The 27,432-nt window shown below is 49.4% G+C and overlaps 1 protein-coding gene across 1 annotated transcript in view; it reads right to left on the bottom strand.

Annotated features, from left to right (window-relative positions):
* Positions 1 to 8,970: 8,970 nt before the first annotated feature.
* EPHA10 (EPH receptor A10) overlaps positions 8,971 to 27,432 on the bottom strand; it is a 33,150-nt gene continuing 14,688 nt past the window's right edge. Inside the window, exons 6-17 of the mRNA XM_063177353.1 lie at positions 22,691 to 22,815; positions 20,222 to 20,375; positions 18,710 to 18,818; positions 17,946 to 18,001; positions 17,075 to 17,200; positions 14,594 to 14,779; positions 13,579 to 13,640; positions 13,288 to 13,491; positions 11,999 to 12,148; positions 11,707 to 11,900; positions 11,469 to 11,633; positions 8,971 to 10,729 (exon numbers count right to left, since the gene is read on the bottom strand). Of these exons, the coding sequence (XP_063033423.1) occupies positions 10,615 to 10,729; positions 11,469 to 11,633; positions 11,707 to 11,900; positions 11,999 to 12,148; positions 13,288 to 13,491; positions 13,579 to 13,640; positions 14,594 to 14,779; positions 17,075 to 17,200; positions 17,946 to 18,001; positions 18,710 to 18,818; positions 20,222 to 20,375; positions 22,691 to 22,815 (1,646 nt within the window). The 3' untranslated portion in view covers positions 8,971 to 10,614. The remainder of the gene's footprint in view (positions 10,730 to 11,468; positions 11,634 to 11,706; positions 11,901 to 11,998; positions 12,149 to 13,287; positions 13,492 to 13,578; positions 13,641 to 14,593; positions 14,780 to 17,074; positions 17,201 to 17,945; positions 18,002 to 18,709; positions 18,819 to 20,221; positions 20,376 to 22,690; positions 22,816 to 27,432) is intronic.

Here is a 27,432-nt window from a genome sequence, read left to right as displayed (position 1 = left end):
TGTATTGTGAGCTGTAGGACACAGGTGTGATGGATATTGTCCATCAGCTGTGATAAAAAGCCCATCATCCCAATACATATTTTCAAAAATGAATTTAAGGCTGAAAGAGATTATTAAAAATGAGGAGAGGAAATTGTCTGGGATATATTTAGAGTCCCTTGCTAGGTAAGATGAATTCCAGAAGTCAAAATACTGCCTGTGGGGTGAAGGGGATCGATGCTGATGTTGTGGTGGCTCATGATAAGAACACAGGGCTGGGGAAATTCTGCTGCCAGGGGAGAGTGCCTGGGATTGCTGTGCCTGGGATTGCTGTGCTGGGCTGCAGGAGGGACACACAGTGCAGGGACTGTCCTGGAGCCATTGTTAGCATTCAAAACCACATAATCACACAGGGATTATATGCAGTGCTTTTTATTAAGAAAATAAATAATAATAAATAAATAAAATAATAAATAATAATAATAAATAATAAATAAATAAAATAAATAAATAATAAATAAAAATAATACCTCTGGGTGCCAGGGGTATATTCAACCCAAATCTGACTCCGACCATACATCCAAAATGATCATGTTTTTATATTCTATTGTTATATAACTTTCATGTTAATTATTAAACTTATGTTGTTCTATTGTATACATAAATTTAGCCCCTCGCTGAATTTCCAACATAGTTTCTCATTATTCTTATGGTTATATAATAATTATATTTAATTACTAAACAATCACATCTAACAATTATATAATTTATCGTACTGCTTACACAGGTGCAGTTGATCTGGGGAAGCACAAAGCCTAACATTTTGGATTCTATCTTTAACTTTTTCCAGGGCTCCACTATCACCATCACTCTCCCCCAGAGAGCAGCTGGGGGTCTCTGTCCCCACCCTGGGGTCTGGTTTGTCCCTTCCCACCTCAGTTTCCTTCCTGAGCCTGTGGGCACTTTGCAGCTGGGTGGTGGGGACACAGGCTGGTGAGGGATCCTGGGACCCCAAGAGGAGGAACACTTCTGCAGAATGAGGTTTATGAGCAGTCAGACCTGGAGAGAAGCCCCCAGTGCTGGTGCTGGGTGGGCTTAGGCTGCTCCCTCTGCATTTCACTCCCTGGCACTGAGGACACGTCCCTGCATCCTGTGCCAGCGTGGGTCCGAGGAGATGAGCACAGCCAGCCTGCAACCTGCCATGCCCTGGACATCTGGAGAGCTGGCTTTGATCTTGGCTGCTTCCTCACTCTTTCATTTATCTCTCTCTGCTGTTCTGGATGACAAGATCATTACAAACCCAGTTGCTGTTGCTGAGCTCTTCCTCCCGAGCTGTGTGTGAGCGTGGACGATGCCTGAAAGACAAGAGGTTTAATTGTGTTCTGCCTGCAGCTACAGGATGTCAGGCAGGCAAATTTAAAGCCAGGCTGCACGGGGGTGGGAGATGCACCTCCATTACTCACCAGCCTGGATAAGGTTCAGCTTTATTGTATCCTGAAATAGCCAGAGCCTGGGAGGTGCTGATTGAAGCCATTTGAAAACATGACAACATCCTCGGGACAAGAGGTGTCTAATCTAATGAAGCCAGGAGGCATTAGATAAGAGCTGTGCAAAGCCAGGAAAACACAATTAAAGCATTCCTGAGGACTGCTGTCTACCTGCATCAGGAACGCTGGGACAGAGATATTGGTACAAGTGTAATGAAAATAAATGATGTGTTTGAAACATTGCTCAAGCCAGTGACAGAGCCCCTGCTGGGCTCAGCCTTGAAGGGTCCTGTTGCATATTGGACCCAAACAGCCCAAACATGATCTCACAGGGACCCACCAGCCACAAGCTGGTGCCTCAGTGGGTTCCCTGAGCAGGGCTGGGCTGCTCTGGGGGCATGGCAGGGATTTGTCTTGGCAGCAGAACAGCCCAGGAGCATTTCACCATCCCATCCCATCCCATCCCATCCCATCCCATCCCATCCCATCCCCTAGAGATGGAGTAAGAGAGCTGTAGGAGTGTCAGGGGTAGGATGGTCAGGACGGATGGAGATGAGAGATCTCTGCAGCCAGGGCTGGGCACTTGTGGTTTATTGCAAAGGGCCTGGGTGCAGGGCCCAAAGAGGAACCCCAAAGAAAGAGACAGAAAGAGAGATCAAAGAGTAAAAGCAAGAGGGAAAGAGAGGTAAAGAGAGTGGTAAAGAGTGAGAAGGGAAGAGCATGGTAAAGAGGATGAGAGAGAGAGAGGATGAGAGGGTAAGAGAGTGAGGTTCCCCTTACAATACAATAAATCTGTGTTGAATATTCTCATTCTCACTAACCAATCTAGTCCAAGATACAAATCCTACAGCATTTCCATACAGCCTAGAAGAATCATTACATTCCCACACTGGGTTACATTTTAAACCCTAAAAACTCCTCTTTGGGCCCTTCTGCCAAGCTGGCAGGGTCTGCTCTGAGCCTTGGGCCTGTCTGCAAGCAGAGGGGATTGTTTGATCCAAAGGGGATCACCTTCAGCTGGCCATGCCATTGTTTTCCTGTTGTTCAGTAACTGAGGGATCTCAAAGCTTGCTTTCATTTCAATCTCGCTTAGAGTTTCCATATTCTCAAAATCTTTTGCCAGGAAATCATATTTATAAGGCTTTCCTGTTTCATCTTCCCCAACATGGAGCCACTGGGATTGGTGCCATGCATGGCACATCAGGGCTTTCTCCAGACAAAGGCCATTCCCCAGCTGGCACTCTGATGCTTTTCTCACAGTTTGTTAACCAGGAAGGATCCCCTCCCTCCCTGCAGAGTTTTGTAAGATTTTGTCTCTAAATAACCCCTTAAACCCCCTCAGGGTGCTGAGGAGCAGGGCCAGTGCTGTGGCTGGGTGGGCAGTGTTCCTGCCCAGAGCCCCCCTGTGTCACCAGGGTGGTGTTGGGGAAGTGGAAATGCAGGAAAAGCTCCTTTTCCTTCAGTGCATTGTCCTTTGTGCTCTCTCCTCACAGCTGTGCTGTATCAGAGCTGCATTTAGGATCTGGGTTTGGACCTTTGAATAGAAACACCTCTCTTTAGACTCTTGCTATCAGAAATAGTGATTAAACACACCCACCACTGTAAATCACTGGCAAGAGGAACCTGTCTCAAATCACGCTTCTTTGGCAAGAGTTTAAATTGACAGTGACAAGCTTATTTCTGGAAGAAAGTTTTATTTTGGGGAGTTGGATTCATTGTGCCACTTCTCATTTCGATGCAGTGTGATGTGATACCTAACACATCCTTTTCCCCCTGAGGCAAGGCAGGGATTTGAGCATTGCTGTGAGACAGTGTGTGCCTCACAGATCCACCCAGCTCTCCTCAGGAGGGGCAGCACTTCTAAACGATGATTTTAACCAGCTCAGGGAAACTTTCATCATTTTTGAGGTGCCTGTTTTTCCCCAGGGGTGTGCAGCATTCCTGATGTACATCCCATTACCCTGGGAGACTGTATTTACACTCACAAACAGCCAATTATCCAACACAGAATTGCCATCACCCAGGAACACCTAAATCTCACAAAAATCTCCTTCATTGCCCTCTTAATCTTTTTGCCTCCTAGTGTTTAATAGAATTCACTTTAAAATATTTAACTTAAAAATATTTAATTAATATTAAATAAATATTAAAAATAATATCTATTTCTTCAAATAAACCCCCAGGGCTGAGTGCCACCCCTAGGGCTGCCTGAGGGTTCAGCCCCAGCACCTCCTGCTCAGGACCCCAGGAGTCCCTGGGCCTGCAGCCACAGGGTTTGTGAGCCAGGTCTGGCAGCACTGGCTGCTCCCCACTGCTGCTGATGCCTTCAGAAGCCTGGCCTAGAACAGAGACTGGACAGAGCTAAAGAATAAAGCAGGGATTTATTAGTAGGCCTCAATGGATGCACCTTGGGCAGCACAAGAGCACATAGCCAGCTATACCCAAGATGAACCAAAATGGTCACAAAAATGGACAACTGGTCATAGGGTCTCTCACTTTTATCAGTCCTGCTCTATTTGCATATTGGAGTTAATTGTCCAATTATGAAGTCCCACCCTTCTTTTTTTTCTCTCTTCATCCCATGTTGTTTCTGCTCTTGGGCCTGAAATTTGGATTATTTGTCCTTGGTCCCCAGCTGGAGCAGGAATTGTTTTGTCTCCCTGCTCTGTGCACAGAGCTCACCATCCATTAATATGAAGCCCAGACCCACACACTAAAGCAGCACAGAATCTGAAAAATATAAAAGCTAAACCTGAGGCATCACTGCCCCATCACACCTGGGCTGCATTAAGCTTCCAGCAAACAGAGACATAATATTCCCCTGGGAACAAGCCACCAGGAACAGGCTTCATTACACAGGAGGGATTTGCAAGAAAAACCTGAATTGCCCAGTTCTAAATTGTCTTCCAAACGCTTCCCCAGGGTGCCTCTGGAGCAGATGATTGAGGGCTCCCACAGGGGTGTGATGCTGCTGCTTTATTTCAGCCCCATTATGGAATTCCAATCCTGTGGGAGTCAATGGAAATGTTCAGGGCTCACACCCAGCAGTGAGCTGGGCTCCCACCACGCAGGGACAGCAAGGGAAGCTCCCCACATGCTGCAGGTGCCAGGGGGTTGGAATTCAGGACATCCCTCTGTCTGTCCTGGACTGCCAGGACCCTGCCAGGGGGCTCAGAGACCCTGGCACAGAGCCCAAGCCACCTGTGCCTTTGATTATGACCCATGGAGCAAATTACCAACCTTAGATGAGGATCTGCAAGCCACGACAGTTTAAGTAGAATGACAGTGAATTTATCACAGAGTGAAAAATAGATTTTTGGGGTTTTTAGAATGGGTGTTCGGGAGGCAAGATGGAGGGATCTGGGTGTGTCCAGCCTTTCTCCTTCTTCTTCTTGGCCTCCATCTTCTGCTGGGATGGTGGCACTTTTGGATTGGTTTAGAGTAGAAGCTCAGTGTCTAACACAGGTGATAGGTATTGGGAAGTTATGGTAAATAATGTACACGTAGTTTTTAGTACAAAAAGATAACACTGCCCCAGGGGCAGGCAGAGTGCATCTGTCTGTCCTACTGAGTGGACCTTGGCTGGACAGGAAAAAAAATTTTATAGATAAGAGACAATAAATAACCTTGAGACCGAGAACTGAAGAGCTCTGACTCCTTCTTTGACTGCTGGGCTGGGAAAAGAGACTTTTTAATGTATCTTGGGGTCACTGTGAGCAGCTGAGATCCCAGGACAGCAGGGATGTGCCACAGCACCCAAGGAGGTGCCCAGCAGCAGAGCAGGCAGGGGATGACCCTGGCTTGGCACCAGTGCCATCCTGGCAGCTGTGCAGCGCCACCAACAGTGGCTGCTTTTCAGAGCTCTATGAACACTGGTGCCATGCTCCTCCTGGCACAGCAACTCCTGAAAGTCTGCTCTGCCAATAAACCTGAGCTCATTAAATGACTTTTTAATTACTGACATCCTCTAAGCCAGACATCACCCTTAACAAACAGTGTGAGGGAGCAGGTGCCAGGGGAGAACACCTTGTGAGTGCTTTTTATTGTTACAGAAACTCCAGAAACCTCTGAACAACCTCCTGTCTGTCCTCCTTCCCCTTTGCTCCTGCTGCTGGGGCTCTGGAGGTGGCAGAAAAAAGGAAGCTCCAGCTTCCATGGGCTTCCATGGCCAAGCTGTGACAGTGGCTCTGGGACACTCCTGGCCCTGCTGGCACAGCACAGCTCCTCTGCTTTTGTCTGTGCCCCTTCAGGGGTGGCAGCTGCCCAGGAGGAGCTGCTGTGCTGAGTGATAACAGCTGCTCTTTGTGTGCTGCTCAAGGTGCCTGGCAGCCCCAGGAAGATAAAAAGGCCGGAGTTGTTTATAATTGTGTCATTCAATGGCTGATGTGCCTGCCAGGCTGCTCTTGCTGCTGTGCACATGGCCCTGCTCTGAGTGGCAAGGCACAAGTGTCACCCAGCTCTGCTCCAGGGTTACCCAACTCTGCCAGTGTCACCCTGCCTGTGCCAGTGGCACCCAGCCCAGTGCCAATGTCACCCAGCCCTGTGCCAGTGTCACCCAGCCCTGTGCCAGTGGCTCCCAACCCTGTTCAATGTCACCAAGCCCTGCTCCAGTGTCACCCAGCCCAGTGCCAATGTCACCCAGCCCTGTGCCAACGTCACCCAATCCCGTGTCAGTGTCACCCTGCCCTCTGCCAGTGTCACCCTGCCCTGTGCCAGTGTCATCCTGCCCTGTCCCAGTGTCACCCAGCCCTGTGCCAGTGTCACCCAATCCTGTCCAATGTCACCCAGCCCTACGCCAGTGTCACCCTGCGCTGTGTCAGTGTCACCCAGCCCTGTGCCAATGTCACCCAGCCCTGTGCAAGTCACCCTGCCCTGTGCCAGTGGCACCCATCTCTGCCAATGTCACCCAGCCTTGTGCCAGTGTCACCCAGCCCTGCTCCAGTGTCATCCAGCTGTGCCTCAGCTGGCCACAAATCCCCACATCTGTCTCACCATGGGCATCCCTTGGCCAGCCAGTGTAGGGGCACTCACCTAATCCTGGCTGAGGTGGGGGGTGCAGGGCAATGGGCACAGCCCAGGGTGGCACTGGGGACCCGTCCTTGGTGTGACAGGAGGAGCTGAGGGGTCTGAACGTGTCCCAGCCCGGGCAGGGCTCTCCAGGCACACGTGGGAGGGGAACAGCAGGAGGAAAGGAGCTGCTTGAGCTGACAGATCGCTGATTAGCATGACAAATGGCACCTGCTCTTCCTGATAATCAGCCATTATTCACATTCAAACCTTGCTCTTCCTCCAGAGCCTGGTTCCTTTAACCTTCCCAGGGCACTGCCCATGACAGGGGGCAGCAAGGCCAGGCTCACCTGAGCCCTGCACATTCCCAGGGCACTGCCCATGGCAGGGGGCAGCAAGGCCAGGCTCACCTGAGCCCTGCACCCGGCTCTGGCAGCCTCTCTGCACCGAGAGAACACAGCGGGAGGGGGAAGGTGATTATTTCATGTCTGAGGAAGGGGGAAGGGGATGGATTTCATGTCTGGGCTGCAGTGAGGGGTAGGAGGAGCAGCCCTGGTTCCTCCCTTGCTCTCCCCAAACCCCAAACCTGCTGGGGGTGCCAGCTGAGGGCTGGGTTTCACTTTCACCATGCAATGAATGCTGAGGGGTGGTGGGAGGGATTCCCACCTCTCTGAACAGCACCTGGCCCACAGGCCAGCCCATGCACCTTCCTGACACCACAACATGCACCAGAAAAGCAAAGCAGGCGCTTTTTCCTCCCCACAAAGTGCCACTAGCAAGAAACCACCCCTCCAGCCCCCTCTACAGGTATCACCCACCTTAGCACAGATGTCATTTAACAAAACAAGGCATCACTTCACACCTTGGTGCTACTAAAACTGTCCCTTACTCACCACATGGCACCTTTGATAAAGTGGCATTTCCCCCCAGAACATTGAAATGACCCACACAGACAAACCAGGGCAGGATTATTGATATTTAGATATCTCTTTATTGCCAGCTTCAACCGTGGTTCAATAAATACAAAAAATTTAAAAAAATGTCAATAGATTTTTATTACCATTTATAATAACTATTATTATTATTATCATTATTAATAAATATTCCAAACCAACTGAGATTCCCTGGAGATGTCTGACTATAGTTCAAACATGAGATGCACACAGAGTCCTTTATAATATTATATTACATTTGTCTCAAGCTTATAAAAATATATATTGACTTCTCAAGTGTGTATTTACAGTACTTAAGATGTGGCTAATGAATATAAAAGCATCTGGGGATGAACCACCTTGATTCCCATTTGGTTTCTAGTGAGGGGAGTGTTGCAGATGCTGGAGAAGGCAAGAGCCTCAGGACATGCCAGAGGCTGGATGGGAAGAGATCAGGGTCATTTTGAGGCATTTCCCTTGCAGCTGCAAAACAGCCTTGCTGATTAATTTAATTATATTGCTTCCCCAAGGAGAGAAGCTGAGAGGATGCAAGTTAATTTTAATATCATAACAACAATCTGTAGCTTAATCTATGAATTTTGTTATCTCGTGTTGGTGAGAGCTCAATTAAAAGGGTTTATTTTTGCAAAAACTGGGCTAGGAGGCTGCTTCCATGGGGGGCTTTCCTTTCCTTCCTTGCAGGAGAGCTGATGATTCCTGTTTCTGCTGGGTCAGAGCTCATCCCAGAGCCCAGCTCCTGTGGGACCCCTCCGCACAGCCACAGCTACTACAGGAGTGTCCTGGTTTGAAAAGTAAATGAGTTTTTGGGAGTTTGGTGGTCAAACCAACAGGTGCTCAGATTTGAGCTCTGGCCAGCCCCCAGCCACTGCAGCCCAGGGAAAGAGCCATGACCACAGATAACTGAGCTGAGGTTCATCCCTTTCCAGCTGGGCAGCATCCAGAGGGACAGAAAAGCAGATTTTAGTGCCCACAAGAGGCACCCAGAGCTGGCCCCTTGTCATATCCCTTATTCTGGAGGCAGGGTCTGTTCTGGGGGACTCGAGGGAACACGGTGCTGCCTGCTCATGGCCAGGTTTGTTTTCCAAACTGACTGTTCCAGATCCCAAGGCAGGATGTGTTCCATTACCATCTGTATGGCAGTTGTCTTTGGTCAAGTGAGCAATTTGCCTTATCTCTCTCTGAGTGATCACAATCACTCCTCCCTCTGGGTGGACACACCTGCTGATAACAGCTATTGAATGTCCCTGCATGGCTGATAAGAACTACAGCATCCCATTGGGAGATGGGAGCCCAGGGGGAGGAGCCAAGCATTCCTACCCGGATAGAATCTGGAGATTCTGGAACACCAGCACGGCTTCTGCACTGGATTGCCCAGAGGAACAGCAGCTGCCTCTGCCCCTGGATCTTCAGAGGCAGAGACTGCACCTTTCTCCAGGATCCCTGCTCCAGCAGAGCCAGCCCTGACACTGCAGGAGGGCTGAGCCACAATTCCAATGGCACTGCTGCCAACAGCCTGACCCACAGGGTGTCAGGTTGGGTTCTGACTCTGGCAGTGTTGGTTTAGTTCACTGCATTGTTTATTTTATCCTTTTATTTTCTTCCCTATTAAAGAACTGTTATTTCCTGCTCCCATATCTTTGCCTGAGAGCCCCTTAATTTAAAATTTATAGCAATTCGGAGGGGTGGGGAGGGTTTGCATTCTCCATTTCAGGGGAGGCTCCTGCCTTGCTCAGCAGACTCCTGTCTTTCCAAACCAAGACACTGAGGCACGCTGTCACCTCACCACCAAGCCCTAGATGTCTCCAGATCTCCTTGAACCAGCTCCTCCAGCAGCAGCTTCCCAGCATGGCTCCTGCATCCCAACAGGCAGCACCAGCAGGGAGAGGGGAGAGGAGACCCAGAACCAAGCTAGTTCAACCCCCTGCCTAGAGAGCTGTAATGTACTTGCTCTAGAGATAAAATGTAAACACAGAGAGCACACAAATTGCACCTGATCCTTGGGATCAGGCATTTCACTGAATGCAGGGCTTGGGTCACTGCTATTGCTCTTCAGGGTGAGAAAAATGGGGATGGCAAGTGACCAACCTAACTGGAATGGGCCAGACTGGGAGAAATTATTTCTGTTAAAAACACTGACCAAGAGACTCTGGGGTTGGAGCATGGTTTGAACTGCAGAGGGGGCAGGAAGGAGAGATCTTGTTTACCCCAGAGCATATGCAGCTCTCCTGGGCAGAGTGCTCACCCTGCCAGCCCCAAGGGGCCCTGCACTCAATCCTCATTCACATCCTCATCCTCTCAGAGCAGCTAACAGCAGGGTCTGACTGGAGCACATTTCCAACCAGACTCTGAGCCTTCATCCCCTATGTAAATCTTTGTCTTTCAGCGTTAATAATTCACTTGAGACACTTACAGATCACAATAAAACCTTAAAAAAACTGCATACAGAGCTGCAAATACCCATTTAATTAACAAACCTCAAGGAAAGTTGTATTATTAAGATGCTATTTATGTCTTCTCAGGGATCAGGCTGCAGCTCTGGGAGCTGCCAGTGTGTCAGGCAGGCAGCACAGTGCTCACAAAACAAAGTGTGGATTGCATGGATGCAGCCAGCACCATTTCCTCTGTGCTTTACTGGAGAATATTTGGTTTTGTTCACCAGCTGAGGTGTCAAAACTCTGTGAAGTAGCTCATGGAGCAGAAGGGATGCAACTGGGAAAGAGTTTCCTTCAGCACAGATGGGGAAAGTCACCTTCCAGGAGTTGGGCATTGGGTGAGAGCTGCTCTCTAAATATAAAAGCAATAAAAACTCCTTGTGGGGTTGCTGTGATCTGTCAGGCTGTATAAAAGTCCCCATGGATTCACCAGCAGGATCCTAGATACAGAAGTGTTGGCTCTGGATTAAGAAAGTGCAAAAAGGTCCATCCCACCCTGTGAACTCAACCACCACATGAAATGGCATCACTACAGTTTGACTCATCTTACAAACAGTGCTGGGGAGAGCCACGTCCCCCAGACACCACCCTGGGGATGCTGGGCTGGCACAGGGGACAGCAGCCCTGCTCTCCCACCATGTGTTTGGCAGCACCCAGCAGTTCCCACAGCCCACCTGAGACCCCCAGGATTCAGAGGTGGGGCTGGCTGGCCCAGCAGGTCTCTCCTCCCCAGGAGCAGGGGCTGCAGACACAGTGTCACACCTGCACGCCCCGGCCGTGCATCCGGATCACCTGGGCCCGCAGGCTCTGGATCCCACTCAGGAGGGTCCTCTGGTGCTCTGCCAGAGTGATGCCCAGGCTCAGGATGTCTCTGCAAAATGAGCCCCATGTCAGCCAGCACATACAATCCTTACAGACAAACCCAGCTTGCAGCCACTCCCCAGCACACAACCTTCTCCCCCTTCTTTGCTGATAGGAATGGGTTAATCATCACTGGGTTAATCATCCACACTTCTCAAGTGTGTATTTACAGCACTTAAGATGTGGCTAATGAATATAAAAGCATCTGGAGATGAGCTAACTTGATTCCCATTTGGGAATCGTTGCACTCTTGCCAGTGGTGCAGAGGCAAGAGGAACCAGGGCAGAGCAGCCCCAGCAATAAAAACTGTCAGTGCTCCAAGAAACTCCTGAGCCTCAGCTGCTTGGGTAATTCCCAGCCACCACCTGCATCTGGAGACTTGACAGCTCAACAAGAGACATTGATTTTGAACAGATTACAGGATTAATTATCACATTCTTGACGTGCATTTCACATCACCTTGACCACCACCGTGTGCTCCAACACTGACTGCTTCCAGGCCAGGCAGTGCCCATTCCACACATGCACAAGTAGGAAAATGCATAAATAAGAAATCCCCAAGCTTTAGCACTGACCCTGACACCAGGCACTGTGGGCTAACAGGAGCCTGCAGCACACCAGTGTGGGGCAGCTCTGAGCCCACCACCCCGTGTTGCAGCACCACAGGTTATCAGTAAATCACTCTGGATGTGGCTCTGCTCTCACTGCACCCACACACGAGGTTACAGCCAGGAGAAGGGGTCACTTACTGGGCTGTCATCCTGGCCACAGACTCCAGGTAGCAGTAGCCTGCAGCAGTGAAGTTGTCCTTGTATCTGCCCATTTCTATAGCTTCCAGCCACTCCCCCACGGAGCTGAACGAGGGGAAGGCCGAGAAGGTTCTCTTGGAGAGGGGGATGGAGGTGCCATGGGACCTGCCAGCAGAGAGCGGGGTGAACAGGGAGTGGGGCACAGCAGGGCAGAGGAGGGACAGGCAGGTGTGCTCACCTGGGACACGTGGAGCTGGGGCACTCTGGGGGCTCCAGGCTCTGCACCAGCTTGCTCAAGGCATTGTGGATCTGCGAGAACTTGGGCCTCTGGCTGCGGTCCTTCTGCCAGCAGTTGAGCATCAGCTGGTGCAGGGGAGGCTGGCAGTTGGCAGGGGCTGGCAGGCGGAACCCATCCTCCACAGCCTTCATCACCTGCACGACACCAGGGGCTGGGGTCAGCTGGTGCTGCAAACCAGAGGCAAACCCTGGGGAAAGCCTCCCAGCCCCTCCTGCAGCTGCAGGGCACTCACATCCTGGTGGGACATGTCCCAGTAGGGTCTCTCCCCGTAGGACATCACTTCCCACATGACGATGCCGAAGCTCCACACGTCGCTGGCAGGACTGAAGTGCTGGTACTGGATGGCCTCAGGGGCTGACCACAGCACCAGGCTCTTCCCATGCTGCAGAAGGGCAGGAATGATTTATCATTTACAGGCCAGTGTAGGAACTCAGGACATCCCTCTGGGTGTCCAGAGTTGCCAGGACCCCTGCCAGGGGGCTCAGAGAGCCTGGCACACAGCCCAGAACACCTGGGGGTTTGATTCTGACCCCTGGAGCAAATTACCAGCTTTGTATGAAGACCTGAAAGCCACAGAAGTTAGTGTAATAATAAAATTATCACTAATTATCACTAAAGTAGATTTTGGGGATTTTTAGAATAGGGGTTTTGGGGACAAGATGGAGGGACGTGGGCATGTCCAGCCCTTCTTCTTCTTCTTCTCTACCTCCATCTTCTGCTGTGATGGTGGCACTTTGGGATTGGTTTAGAGTAGAAGCTCACTGTTTAATATAGGTGATAGGTATTGGAAAGTTATTGTAAACATTTTACACGTAGTTTTTAGTATAAAGAGACAACACCACCCTGGGGGCAGGCAGAGTGCCTGGAATTGTCCTGCTGGATGGACCTTGGCAGGGCAGGAGAAAAATTTTTATAGATAAGATACAATAAACAACTCTGAGACCGAGAACTGAAGAGCTCTGACTCATTCTTTGAACATGCAGCCAAAACAGAGACTTTTCACATATCTAGGGGCTACAATAAACTGCAACCTTCTGAGAGCCCAGCAGGATGTGGCCAATGCTGGCAATTCCCAGGTAGCCATTCACTGTTCATCGTGCCCTGCCTGGCATCACAGGGTGGACACTGAGCAAACCCGTGTGCCAGGAGCACATTTAGTGCTAAGAGAAAACTTTTTCCTCAATTTGTTTAAAATGTCCCTGCAACTGTACGCGACACTGGAGTGTGAGTCCTGAAATATTAATGGGGGAGGAGGATGTCCCCAGGAAGAGCTGATGGCATTTTGTACACTGACATTTAAGGAAAACCACCTCACAGCTGTACAAACACAAGTCCCTCTGCCCTGATTTGTGCAGCAGGGTTGTGGGCAGAGGAGGCGTGGTGCTGTGAAGGTCCCTGACCAAACACATTGGATTTCCACCTGAGAAAGAAGCCCAAGGTGCAGAATCCCTATTCATACTTGAAGAAGGAGATGGGAGCCTAGGAAAAGTGTTGCCAACAGAATGTGGAAATGCAGCTCACCATGGTGGAGAAGATGGTTTCCATCTTGTCTTCCTGAGGCTGTCTGAACCCTGTGATCTTGCATGCCAGGCTGCTGCTGACGAGGACCTTGTGGGCAGCCAGGCTCTTGTGCACATAGCCCATCTCTGCCAGGTAGGCCATGCCAGAGGCAATGCCCTGCAGCATGCAGATGAGCTGCGTGCCCGTCAGCTGCCCCTCGTGTTTCTGTGAAAGCAGAGGAGGAAAAGCCAAAGGGCAGCCATGGGAACACGGCCAGGAGAGTCCAAGCTGGGCAGACACCCCAGTACTCACCCTGAGGAAGGCGTCCAGCAGGCCATTCCCCATGTACTCCATCACTATCATCATAGTGCTCCCTGCACAGACAGACAAACAGCATGGTGTCAGTGCTGCCATCACTCAGACCCTGCAGGGGTTACAAATCCAGGTGCCAACTCCTGCACTGCCTGGCTTTTGGGGGAGATAAGGATGTTATCTCAGCCAAGTTAAAATGAGCACTAGGCCAAGGCTTCCCTGCCATTCCCAGCTGGGAAGGATTCCAGTATCAGAAGCTCTGAATCACAAAGGACAGCACAGCCCAGTGAAAGCAAAAGCAACCAGCTCAGCCAGAACTTCCTTTCCTTATGAAAACCGTAGCTTTTAGGGTTAGAATCAGCTCACATGTTCTGGTTTCTTTGGATTTACACAAATATCCATTTAACTATCACATCCATAGCCAGGCTCTGCACACACACTAATGGGAGAGAGCTGCAGCAGTCAGAACAGTCTCTGGATGCAAACCCTCCATCAGAACTGACTCCTTTCCTTCACCAGCGCCTCAAAGCTTCTCTGCCAGAGGGAAACCTGAGGAGCAGCCCCTGTTATGGGGGGAAGCTCCATCCCAGCACCACCAGAGCTCCTGCAGGCCTGGACTTGTCTCCATGTGCCCAGCTGCAGCACCCAGCCAGCCCAAAGTGTCTGTGGGGTGAAACACCACACACGCAGCCAGCCCAAAGTGTCTGTGGGGTGAAACACCACACACCCAGCCAGCCCAAAGTGTCTGTGGGGTGAAACACCACACACCCAGCCAGCCCAAAGTGTCTGTGGGGTGAAACACCACACACCCAGCCAGCCCAAAGTGTCTGTGGGATGAAACACCACACACCCAGCCAGCCCAAAGTGTCTGTGGGGTGAAACACCACACACGCAGCCGGCCAAAAGTGTCTGTGGGGTGAAACACCACAGGGCCGCTGTTTGGTTCAGCAGCAAGGCCAGACAATCTCAGGCATGTCCCATCCAGCTATATTGGTAAATATTCCAATAAATGTACCTCGGGTGATGACCCCCTCGAGGCGGATGACGTTGGAGTGGTCGAACTGGCCCATGGTGCAGGCCTGGGCCAGGAAGGAGCGCTGCTGTTTCTCGGAGCAGCCGGCCCTCAGCGTGCGGATGGCCACCGGCAGCTCGCGCTTGCTCGGCAGCTTCAGGCACCCCCGGCACACCTCTCCAAACTCTCCTGCATGGCAGAGAAATGGGTTAAACACATCCCTGGCAGGACTGATTGCACTCATACCAGGCCATCCTGAGCTCTGTGCATGTGTGGGAGCCTACCTATGCAGGCCTACCTCCTTACCTAAGGCCCTACTGGAAATGTGCCTGAACAATGAGGGTCACTTTGATAAAGTGAACATGGAGATATACCAGCCCTCTCATCTCCTAGCACTTAGAAAAGCAGGAATCAAACACACACTAGAGGAATCAAAATGCTCCATACTTCCTTTATATTACTTTCTAGTAGGGTCAGCTGAACAAGCTATCAGGTCCATACACCGAAAATGATGGTTCAACTCCTTCCCCTGCTAATGAACCCCCAGGCAAAACTAATCTTTATCACTAGCTTACTCCTAGGAATCAAATAAACTCATCAGTCCTGACATCTGAATTCCGTCTTATGGTGCGTTGTGATTTCAGAGTTTACCTCAGAACCCTGGATCCCTCCCCTGATAATTCCCTCCCAGGTGTATCAGTCACCTCTACTCCCCCCTCCCAGCACTGTCTGTCAGTCCTGGCATTCCAGAAGGGCACAGAGTGATTGGCAGATTCAAAGGATGCCCTCTACCCCTGGGGTCATTGGGCCATCCAGGTGTCCTTTGTCCCTTTTTCCCTCCCCTCCTGTCCCTGCTTGGTGGCTCCCTGCCCCTTCCCTGCCCCTCTCCCCAGGTTCAAAGGAGCAGCAACCATGGGCTCAGGGAGTTCTGTTGGAGCTGGTGCTGCATTCAGAGGCCTGTGGGCCAGAATAAAGCTCTGCATCCAAACCCTCCATCAGAACCGACTCCTTTCCTTCACCATCGCCTCAAAGCTTCTCTGCCAGAGGGAAACCTGAGGAGCAGCCCCTGTTATGGGGGGAAGCTCCATCCCAGCACCACCAGAGCTCCTGCAGGCCTGCACTTGTCCCCACGGGCCCAGCTGCAGCACCCAGCCAGCCCAAAGTGTCTGTGGGGTGAAACACCACACACCCAGCCAGCCCAAAGTGTCTGTGGGGTGAAAAACCACACACCCAGCCAGCCCAAAGTGTCTGTGGGGTGAAACACCACACACCCAGCCAGCCCAAAGTGTCTCTGGGGTGAAACACCACAGTGCTGCTGTTTGGCTCAGCAGCAAGGGCCAGACAAGCTCAGGCATGTTTTGTCCAGCTATATTGGTAAATTCCAATAGTCTTACAATTGTTATCTGTAAAATTATTGCTGCTCAATAATCCAGAGTAGCCCCAGAAAACAAGGCTGTCTGCTCATGTTCGTGAGAAGCTGACAATAATTTATACACCCCATGGAAGCTGCTGACCCTCCAGAGCCTCTCAGTGTTCTCTCCATGCTCTGCCCCAGTGCATATTGTGTTTTAGCCCATGAGAGGAGGAGTAATCACCAAGGTCATGCTCTGGGCCTGGCTGGTTCTGCCTCCTGGTCTCCTTCCCACAGAGCTGGACACAGCAGGGCTGTGAGGGAGGGTTCCTGCAATCCTTGAGGAAGAACATCCCATTGCACAGCCATGTGCTCCACAACAGCAGCTACAGAATTCCCAACATAAAAAACCAATATTGGCTTGACAGCAAAAAGCATGTAGCTATGAGCAGCTTTATTGATTTGGAAATCAGGTTATTGTTAGGTCAGCAGTGAGACAAACACACTCCCAATTCCTTAGATTTAAATGTCTTCATTACTAATTTCTTTCTTGATTTTTCGAACACCAGTTTGCTCATGCAAGGTACATGGGGCTCCTCTGAGCTGCTCCACCCTGCAGTTCAGAGGCAACCTCATCCCCTCTTCAGTGTCCTCTCCCCTTCAACACTGTCCTTCAGCTGCAGGCAAAGCCCTCCCTCCTCCCTTCCTCCACCTCTGCTGCTGCTACAGCTGAATTTATCTTTAGGAAAACAAATGACAAAGAATGATCACGTTTCCCACATTCTGGCATACAGCAGCCATTAAGGCTCTAGGGTCCAGTCAGGGGATTTTAATTTGCTTTTAAGTTTTAGGCAGTGAAGTTGATGAAAATCGATAAATCATTAGGTTCACGTATTTATAAATAGTTTTCATGCTGCTGTCAAACTGCCCAGATGCAGATAATTGCTGATGCTTTCTGCTCTGCGTGGCTTGGCTGTGCTCAGTGCCTCAGGAAAACACCAGGAATGAGGAACAAAGCTTCTGGATAAAACCCTCACTGGATAAATTCCTGTGCTGCAGGTGGGTACCCCCAGGACTGCCATGGCCCAGTGGAAGGGGAGCACACCAGCACAGCCACCACCCCTGGAACTTGCCTGTCTTGATAATCCTCTCAATTTTGATGCTGGCATTGTCCAGTTCCTTGGCAAAGAGGTGCACAGCCTGCATGGGGTCCTCGCAGGTGCTGGGGTCAATGTATGTCCTCCTGGTTGGAATTTTAACTGCAGGAAAGACAGAAAGAGCAGAGGAGAGGGGCTCAGCAGAACTTCCACCCACCCATCCTGGGAAACACCATCCCAGCTCATCCATCTCCTGGTCTGTGGGTAGAACCAATGTACCACCTTTCTACAAGCAAAGCAAAAGACTCAGTTCTAAGATTCCTAAGATTTTTTATTTTTTTTTTAGGATTGAGTGAATCCAACTGCTCTGCTCCATTACCACAACTCTTGGGTAAAGGAGAGCAGCCCCTCTGCTCCAGTGAAGCTCCCACCCTCCAAAGCCAAGTGGAATGGTCAAGGCAGGCTCTTCTCCTTCTGAGACGCTTTGGGGAACAGAAAAGCATGTGTGCACTCCATAGGCTTGGAATCAAATAAACTCATCAGTCCCTACATCTGAATTCCCTCTGACAACTGCTGTAAAATATTGCTGCTCAATAATCCAGAGTAGCCCCAGAACACAAGGCTGTTTGCTTGCGAAGCTGACAATAATTTACACACCCCATGGACGCTGCAAGTGTCCCCATTTCCTCTGGCACACAGTGACCCCCATGCAGCCAGGCCAGACATTGGCACATGGAGCTCCTCAGAGAGCCTTGCTGTGCTGGCCCCTGCTCTGGGATAACCCAGGGTGACAGCACTTCAAAAGTGAGGGCTCAGGGCTCCTTTGGTGGGATATTAACAATGATAAATCAGGGATAAATCAGGGATCCCCACAGTCACACTGGCTGTGACAGCTGGTGCCACTTACAGTGGAAGTACAGCTCCTCATCCCCATCCTGGCTGGCTTTGCTGTACCCACACTGCCTGCAAAGAGAATGAAGATGCTTAGTGTCAGAACCCAGGACATTCCTCTGGAGGACTCAAAACCCTGACAGAGGGCTCAGAGACCTTGGCACAGAGTCACAAACACCTGTGCCTTTGATTTGAGCCCATGGAAACAATTATCAGTTTTGTGTGAAGATTTACAAGCCACAAGAGTTTGAATCGAATGTAAGTAAATTTATCACAGGGTGAAAAAGTAGAATTTTGGGGATTTAGAATGGGGTTCAGGAGGCAAGATGGAGGAATCTGGGCATGTCCTGTCCTTCCTCCTGCTTCTTCTTAGCCTCCATCTTCTGCTGTGATGGTGGCACTTCTGGATTGGTTTAGAGTAGAGACAGACTGTCTAACATAGGTGATAGGTATTGGGAAATTATTGTAAATAAAGTACAAGTAGTTTTTAGTATAAAAAGCCAACACCACCCCAAGGGCAGGGACTGTGCCACAACCTGACCTGCCAGACAGATCTCAGCAGGTCAGAGAAAGAATGTCATAGATAACAGCAAATAAACAACCTTGAAAAGCAGAACAGAAGAATCCTGACTCCTTCTTTGGGTGCAAGGCTGGTAAAAGAGACTCTGACACATCTCAGGGTCAGCCAGGAGTACAGAGACTCCAAGAGCCCAGCAGCACCTGGGCAGTAGCTCCTCACCCCAGCTCAAACCCCCCTGGACCACAGCTGGCCCTGCTCACCTCCTCCAGACAATGACACCAAGCACCAGGGACAGCAGCACCATCAGCCCCACGATGGCCACCACGGCGATGATGAGCACGGGGCTCTGCTCACTGGAGGCCACTGTCACTGCAGGAGGGAAGCAGAGCCACTCATCAGCCAGGTTTGAGGAGAGCAGCAGCCTTGCTCACTGCTCCCATGGCCAGAAGAGCTGTGGGAGTTTGGCTGCTTTTTCCACCATCCTCACAACAATTCATGTTCTGGTTCTGTGACAGTGTTCACAGGGGTCCGAGGGTGAGGGAAGAGATGAGGATCTGACTCCATGTTTCAGAAGGCTTGATTTATTATTTTATTACATACATTATATTAAAACTATACTAAAAGAATAGGAGAAAGGATTTCATCAGAAGGCTGGCTAAGAATAGAATAAGAAAGAATGAATAACAAAGGTTTGTGGCTCAGACAGAGAGTCCGAGCCAGCTGACTGTGATTGGCCATTAATTAAAAACAACTCTATGAGACCAATCACAGATGCACCTGTTGCATTCCACAGCATCAGATAATCATTGTTTACATTTTGTTCCTGAGGCCTCTCAGCTTCTCAGGAGAAAAAATGCTAAGGAAAGGATTTTTCAGAAAACATGTCTGTGACATGGTTCAGCTTTAAGAGCCCAGGCTGGTGGGATCAGTCCAACATGCTGACAGACAGAGCCCAGCACTACTGCACCAGCTCCTGGTGCTGGGAATCAGAGCTGAGGAAGAATCCTGTTTATCAGAGGAACATATCAAAATTTATGGCCTCACAAATAGTTTTCTTTCATCACATTAATCCCTTTTCCTCCTGCTTTTGCAAACAGGGGTATTAGATAGCTACTACATTCTCTATAAAAATTTTATTGGCTTCAATTAATTCTGAAATGTCTTCTGTGTGGCAAATGAAGGCAATTTAAAGCCCTGTTAAACACAATCTGTGGGAGCTGTTCTGAGCCAGCCAGCTCAGCCTTGCTCTTCGAGCCAGTGTGGGGGATTGTGCTGAAGCCCAACATCCCTCCAGCCCTCTCTCAGTGAAATAAGATGCTTTTGGACCAGAGTTATGAATGGGAATTTAAAAGGAGAAGTCTCAGCAGATACCACTGCTGCTGGCTGCCCTGAGCCAGCCAAGGAGCAGGCAAGCCAAGTGCCTCCTGAGCCAGGACAGCAGCAGGGAGCAGCCATGAGCTAAGCGTGGTTTTGGGCAAGCTCAGCCAAAGAGCAGAGCCTGTCCCAGCCTCCTCATGAGAAAGGAGCCAGAGAGCAGCTGCCCTCATTGACTCTTCACTAAGAAGAGACAGGAAAGGCTCCCCCAGCACAGGCAGGACCAACCTCATCAACATCTGATGGGAAAATGCAAGGAGAAGCAAATTCCTGGGCAGCAGTGACCCTTAGACCTGGAGCAGCAGAACCGGAGGAACAAGTGCTGCTCCATGAAACCAGGAGCATGAGCTGCAAGCACAGCATCCCCAGGGGCTCAGCTAGAGCCCTGCTGCACTTACACTCTGCCAATGTCTCCACTTCAATGCCAGGGTTGTAGTCTGGAGAGGAAGATGTTCTGATTTGGAAAATGTAGAGGGTACCAGGCTTCAGGTTATTGACTGTCACGGCCGTTGATGTGGTTTTCACAGTTGAGTAGCTTTGATCTCTCTGATCCTGTGAAATAATGAGATACCTGAGATGGAGCTGGACTGACAGCTGTGACACAGAGCCAGCATGGCACAGCCCTGTCCTCAGCTCTGGGCCCCGTCAGGACAGCCTCCAAAAGAAACAATACATCCACTGCATGTCTGATCAACAGAAATTACATGGGAAGGTCACAGGAGATGGCAGATGGAGGTGGATGGTGCTGTGAGGACATGAAGGCAGAAAATGGGGTGGTGAGGAGCAGCTGTGCCACCCCTCATGGCAACTTGCCCATGCCAGGCCCAGCTGTGGCAGCAGCCAGCAGCACTGCCCAGTCCTTCCCTGCTCCCCTGCTGCAGCTGCTGAGGACTGGAGCAAATCTGTGGGGATTGGTGAAAGGCAGGTGGAGCCCCAAGGGCACCCCAGACCCACAATTCAGTGTCCCCACCCCATTGTCCAGCACAGGCAGTGTCCCAACCCCACTGTCCAGCACTGGCAGAGTCCCACAGTCCCACATTTCAGCACAGTTCAGTGACCCCAGTCCCACAGTTCAGTGTCCCACAGCCCCACAATTCAGCATAGGCAGTGTCCCAACCCCACAGTTCAGTGTCCCAACCCCACAGTTCAGTGTCCCAGCCCCACAGTTCAGTGTCCCAGCCCCACAGTCTGGCACAGGCATGGGCATGAGCAGCAGCCATTCACTGCACTGCTCACATCACTACCAAATGTGTTTCCATTTGATATGTTTCCCCCTTTGAATCTTCACAGTAAAAACAAAAGCTTTAAAAGCAAAGATTAGGAACTAAGCTGATATCCATGTCAGCATCAAGAGGCTCATTTCAGTGAATAACTGCTAAACTGAATTTAAATTCTCTACTCAAGGAGGAAGGTTCCTCATTTCATACCCCAAGTATCATGTTGCTGCAGCCCATTTGCACAGGAATTATTGTCTTGGGCTCCAGCAATTGCCCTCCTCCACAGATCCCTCCTCTCAAATCTATCAGATGCTGCAAATCACATTAATATGAATCAGCTTCAGGGTAGCTTGTTTCTAAATACAGAATGCTGACATGTCACCTGCACAGTGTGCCTGACACACCATCAGCTCCAGAACGAGCCTGAGCGCACGCAGATAAGGTAATTTGCAGAACTGTGTCATAAACTGCATTCATTTTCATTTAGAGCTTTGTCCCTGCTCTGCCCACTGGTATTTCTCCTAAAATTCCCAACCTACTGCACCTGTCAAACAGCAGCAGTTTTTAAAATCAAGAAAGTGTCATAAAAATATTTCCCATGTAGAAGGGCCACCCACAGTCACAGGTTTGTGGCTCTCAGTCCTAAACCAGTGCAGAGCACAAGGTGCAATACCCTCCTGGAGAGCAGGCTGGGAACACAGAGAGCATCTCCTCCAGGATGTAGGAACCACTGTGGTGTCAGGCACAGATGGATGGGCACACACAGCACCCCTGCTCCTGAAGGGGGCAAGGGAAGGACACAGAGCCAGGGGCACAAGCAGAGCCCATGGCAGTGCCCAGTATTGCCAGCCAGGCAATATGTACAAATTTGTACAAAGCACAAACAGGGTGGGACTGCTGGGGAACAGCCTTGAGCTGTTTTATTTTCCAGCATCAGTCTCATTACATGGTGATGACAATGGGAAGATGTCACCAGCTCACATCCCAGGCAGCAGACTAAGAACTCAATGTTACAACTTACTTTAAAAGTTTTTTGACCAATCACACAAAGCAAAAGCACATTGACAGTAGTTCCATCCAACCACTATAAGCACAGGTACCTTTGGTTAAACAATGCTTGCTTATTTCAAATACAATACCTGCTTGTAAGCCTTAAGACACAATGCACAGAGTTCCATTATTAAGCTTAGAACTTCCTAATATCTTGCTAGATAAACTTTTCTGTAGCTTAGAGAGTTATTCTAGACTCCTTAAAACTTAATACTCCTTAATAATAACTCCTTAAGCATTAATACACAGACCATTGTTCTATTTGTCCTTACTTTTCTACTGCTTACTAATTTTAACACTTAATATTCCTTAATAATAGCTCCTTAAGCATTAATACACAGACCATTGTTCTATTTGTCCTTACTTTTCTACTGCTCACTAATTTTAACACTTAATATTCCTTAATAATAACTCCTTAAGCATTAATACACAGACCATTGTTCTATTTGTCCTTACTTTTCTACTTCTCACATAATTTTCCTGCTGACCAGTCTCATGGCTTCTGCTTAGCTCCAATCACAGTTCTGCTGTTTCTGAGGCTGCCTTTTGCAGCTTTCCCACAGCCCTGTGATTTTAAGGACTCCCACACCCAGAGCTCACCTTCTCGAAGTACTTGACCTCATACTCGGTGCCATTGGCAGTGAGCAGGCCTGGCTCCTGCCAGGACAGGGTGACACTCTTCTGCTCCACTCTGTCTGTGCGGATGTCAGTGACAGGAGCTGGCTCTGGAAATGCAGAGAGGAAAAAGGCACTGACTGAGGGGCTGCTCCAGTAAAACATTTCACTTAAACAGAGTGTGTGGCTTCTGCAGATACCAATCCCCTCTCTCTGAATCAGGACTTGAATAGGTCCAGGATGAGCCGGTGGCCATCCACTTCCCATCAAATCAGGACATTCACTGGACCTGTCTCTGTCCCACCAAGACTCCTGTGGAAAGGAACAAGTCCCTAGAAAGTAAACTTAAGTATCTGTGAAATTTTGTATTTATTACTTAGCTCATTAATCTTTGCTGAAATAAAAAGCCCTCATGATATTTTATTCATGGTGATTTGCCCCTTGATTCCAAGTCACTTTGGCTGCCTGTGAGAGGAGTCAAAGGGGCTCCTGTGCAGCTCCATGGCCCACACACAGCTCCCTCAGGGTGTGGGACATAATCCAACATTATCCCCCAACACCTGCCTTGGGTCCTGCTCCTGTGAGATAAGCTAAGTGCTCCTTACTGTGTTGTATGATCCCCATCAATAAAATATCACCCAGCTGCCCTCCTGTGTCTCTGAATCCTGGAAATGGACTGGAGAGACCTGACTGTGTGGTCCTGACTGTTAACAAAGTCATCAGGAAAAATCCTGCTCACTCACAGATGGGCTTTAGAGCAGAGCCCGTGGTACATGACAGAAAAGCAGGTGCCAGCCTCAAACATGTTTTAAAAACATTAAAGAAAATCACACAGGCTATAAAGCATTTCACACTGTGAAGAAAAAAATGTGTTTCCCATCAATATTTTAAGCTCTCCTATCATTGCCTCTATTTGAAAAAGCAAACATTAAATTATTCACCACTCAGCCTGATTTTATAAACTCCATTCCCCTGTACGTGGGTTTTCTCCTGTTGATTAAGCAGGGTAGCAGCAGAACAGGCATAAAACTACAGCAGAACAGGCATAAAATAACATGTGGCACTGTGTCCTTCCCCAGAACAACTCACTGCACCCAACAGCTGCACTTGGGCACAAACATCAAATCCCCCTGCTTGTGCAGATAGAGCTACCTCTCCCTTCCCTCACCAGTTACTAACATCCCAACACTGAACATGCCTCAGATATCTCCATTTCAAGGCAGAGAAGCTGCCTCACCATCAAGAGGCACCTTTTCAGGACAAAGACCCCAGGAGCTCAGACTTTTGCTGCTCATCCTGCAGCCCCACTGCCCCACAATGACTGAGTCAGCCTTGGGCACACACAGGCAAATCTGCTTTGGAGGACCAAATCCAGCTCAACCCCCATTTCCAGCCTCAGGAAGGAGGCTGCATTCTGGCACTGGCTGCATTATTAATCAGCAGCAGATTTAAAAGCTCTTTAAGGCAGGAGCCTTGTATTCCTGCCGGGAATACAAATGACAGTGGCCTGGAGTGCACATTTACATGGCTAATGCAGCTCCACTCCTGCAGGCAAACAGCTCCCCTCACTCCTCAAACACTTTTATTTAGTCTCATGCTGGGGACAGATTAGAAAAAACACAGTATTAATTTTGCCACCTGCAGACTAAATTGCATCTCTTCTTTTGGCTGCAATTACAAGGAGCGATGGACAATTCCCTCTGGTGAGTGCTGGAGGGGAAGGACAGCAAGGAGCTGGATTAGAGGAGCAGGCTCTGACAGCTAAATAAGGTCTTGCTTCTTGTTTAATTTTTCCTCTGAACCTGCTTATCAGCAGACAGAGCTCAGGAGACAAGCTTCTCCTCAGTTCTCCCCTTTTTTGTTGACAGGAATGGGTTAACCATCACTGTCACCCCCTGCCAATGGTGCAGAGGCAAGAGGAACCAGGGCAGAGCAGCCCCAGCAATAAAAACTGTCGGTGTTCCAAGAAACTTCCGAGCCTCAGCTGCTTGGGTAATTCCCAGCCACCACCTGCATCTGGAGACTTGACAGCTCAACAAGAGACATTGATTTTGAGCAGATTACAGGATTAATTATCCACATTCTTGACGTGCATTTCAGTTCCCTCAGGAGTACATGGTATTGAGCAAGGGGCTGAGATTTCCCCCTCCCCCAGGGGAAAAGCTGTTCTGAGCAGCCAAGGACTGTTGGGAAGGATGAAAGTTTGACAAGGAAGTCTCACAGATATGTGGGCTTAGCAGAAAGATTTTTAAATGTAGAGTCTGATGAAGGAATAGAAAAGAAAGCAAGTTTTGATATAGAAGAAAAGAATTGCTGAGCCAGTCTTACTGGATAACCAAGGAGGCAAAGGGTGTGTTAGTTAGAAGGGGTTTTATGGCTTAGAGCAAAGGATAAACCCACCCCAAACAAGATGTTTTTACCAAGCAGAAAGATAGCACAGGCAAACAAGCCTGCTGATGTGACAAGCAGGAAAAAGGTCTCAGAATTTTCCACTGCAAGAAAAACCAACTTCTAGCTTAAACTGTAATGTACTGACTTTTAGTGATTGGAGAATAATAACATGAATATGGTAATTATAGTAGTTCTGATAGGCTATAGATAAAAGTTAAGGTGTATTGAGATGCTCAGCAAAGAAAAGTATAGAATGGATTGTAACAAAAGAAAAGTATAGAATGCATTGGGACTTAAAGAAAAGTATATCATGTGTTGTAACCAAAACCAAAGGGTCTCCAGGCCTGCCTGCAGCTGGAGCTGACAGCTGTCGGCACAGCTCTGTCACCCACAACCCTGGACTGCTGTAACACCTTGGATGGAATAAACTGCATTTTGAAGAGCAGCCTGGAGTCCCACATCTCTCATTCAGGCTCTTACACCAAGGCATGGCTGGCATCACTGACTTGCTGCTTTGCTCCCTAAGAAAACAGGGCACTCACTGCCCACACCTGAGCTTGTGCCAGCTCAGACCTGGGGGCCCAGGCAAGGTGGCAGCTCCAGGTCTCTCTGCCTGCACCAGGATGGAGGAATGGCTTCTCACCACACCCCAGCCTGTTCTCTGTGCCCCTGGCCTGAGCTCAGGAGGCAGAAGACCTTCCCAGAGCTAAATCCATCCTTGAACAGCAAAGATCCTAATGAGGAGTGACAACTCAGCTGAGGAGCAGTCTGCAGCACAGCATCCCCCAATGCAGCCACAGGGATTATGGCATGAGGGAAGAGAAAGCAGCAACGTGCACAAAAAAGCATTTGATCAAGTGGTGGGAGAATGTTTTCTAACAAGATCAAAGTTTAATCTCTTCAGATGAAATTGTTGGCTGCTTCCTGCCAAGAGGTACCTGAGGATCATCTGTCTCCATTAAGTGTGGCTTGGGAAAGGGTTTTCATGCAAATTAATAATGTAACTGCAGAGGAATGGACAAGGACACGACAAGCCAGAGCTGACTGTCCTTCAGCAGAGCCAACAGCACAGGAGGGACCTGACTGTCCTTTGGCACAGACAATACCTCAGGAGGGACTCCTGAGCCAACCCCTCTGCTCAGGGACCTGTCCACAGGATGGGCACTCACTTCCCCTTACCCAAGGGAACAGAAATGCCAAACTGGAAATGGAAAGGGACAGTTACAGTAAGAATTGTGTCACAGACCAGCACAGGATAGAGAGAGGAAATCAATTTTTTTGTTTCTGAAGGATAGCCAACATTTGAATTATCTATTTTAAGGAGGGTTTTTTGATGAATGGGCTGGAAATGCTGCTTCATCAAAGGGGGTTTTATGATTTATAAATTCAAACTGCAGCCAGATCTCAGAGCAGACTTGTCCCTTCACATCTCAGGCTGTCACCAGGCTCACTCCTTGTGTAGGAGCGATGGGGGTGGGACAGTGGGGATGGACAGAGAGCAGAGATCTCTGCAGCCAGGTCTGGGAACTTCGGGTTTATTGCAAAGGGCCTGGGTGCAGGGCCCTGCTGGGAGCTGCCAGCCACAGCTCAGAGCAGGCTGAGAGAAGAGAAGGGGAGAGAGGGTGAGAGAGAGGGAGAGACAGTAAAGAAGGTAAGAGGGTAAGAGAGCAAAGTTCCCCTTACAATACCATAAATCTTCTTCTTTGCTGAATATTCTCATTCTCACTAACCAGTCCAGTGCAAGATAAAAATCCTACAGCATTTCCATACAGCCTAGAAGAATCATTACATTCCCACACTGGGTTACATTTTAAACCCTAAAAACTCCTCTTTGGGCCCTTCTGCCAAGCTGGCAGGGTCTGCTCTGAGCCTTGGGCCTGTCTGCAAGCAGAGGGGATTGTTTGATCCAAAGGGGATCACCTTCAGCTGGCCATGCCATTGTTTTCCTGTTGTTCAGTAACTGAGGGATCTCAAAGCTTGCTTTCATTTCAATCTCACTTATAGTTTCCATTTTCTCACAATCTTTTGCCAGGCAATCATATTTATGAGGCTTTCCTGTCTCACCTTCCCCAACAGCACCTTGCCTCCCAGAGGAGTGTCAAATACAACATGCCAGAGCAAAGCAGCCACAGGGGCACAAAGCAGCGAGCTGTCCCCATCTGTGCTCTTGCATTGTGATTTCAGGGTTTACCCCAGAAGCCCAGTTCCTCCCGTGATAATTCCCTCCCAGGTGTGTCAGTCCCCTCTCCTTTCCCCTCCCAGCACTGTCTGTCAGTCCTGGAGTTCCAGAAGGTGTCGAGTGATTGGCAGATTCAAAGGATGCCCTCTACCTCTGG

Source organism: Melospiza melodia, chromosome 27 (assembly GCF_035770615.1).
Source record: "Melospiza melodia melodia isolate bMelMel2 chromosome 27, bMelMel2.pri, whole genome shotgun sequence".
NCBI classification, from domain to species: Eukaryota; Metazoa; Chordata; class Aves; order Passeriformes; family Passerellidae; genus Melospiza; species Melospiza melodia.
Note: the sequence above shows the minus strand (reverse complement) of the source record. Positions and strands in the feature narration are given on the sequence as shown.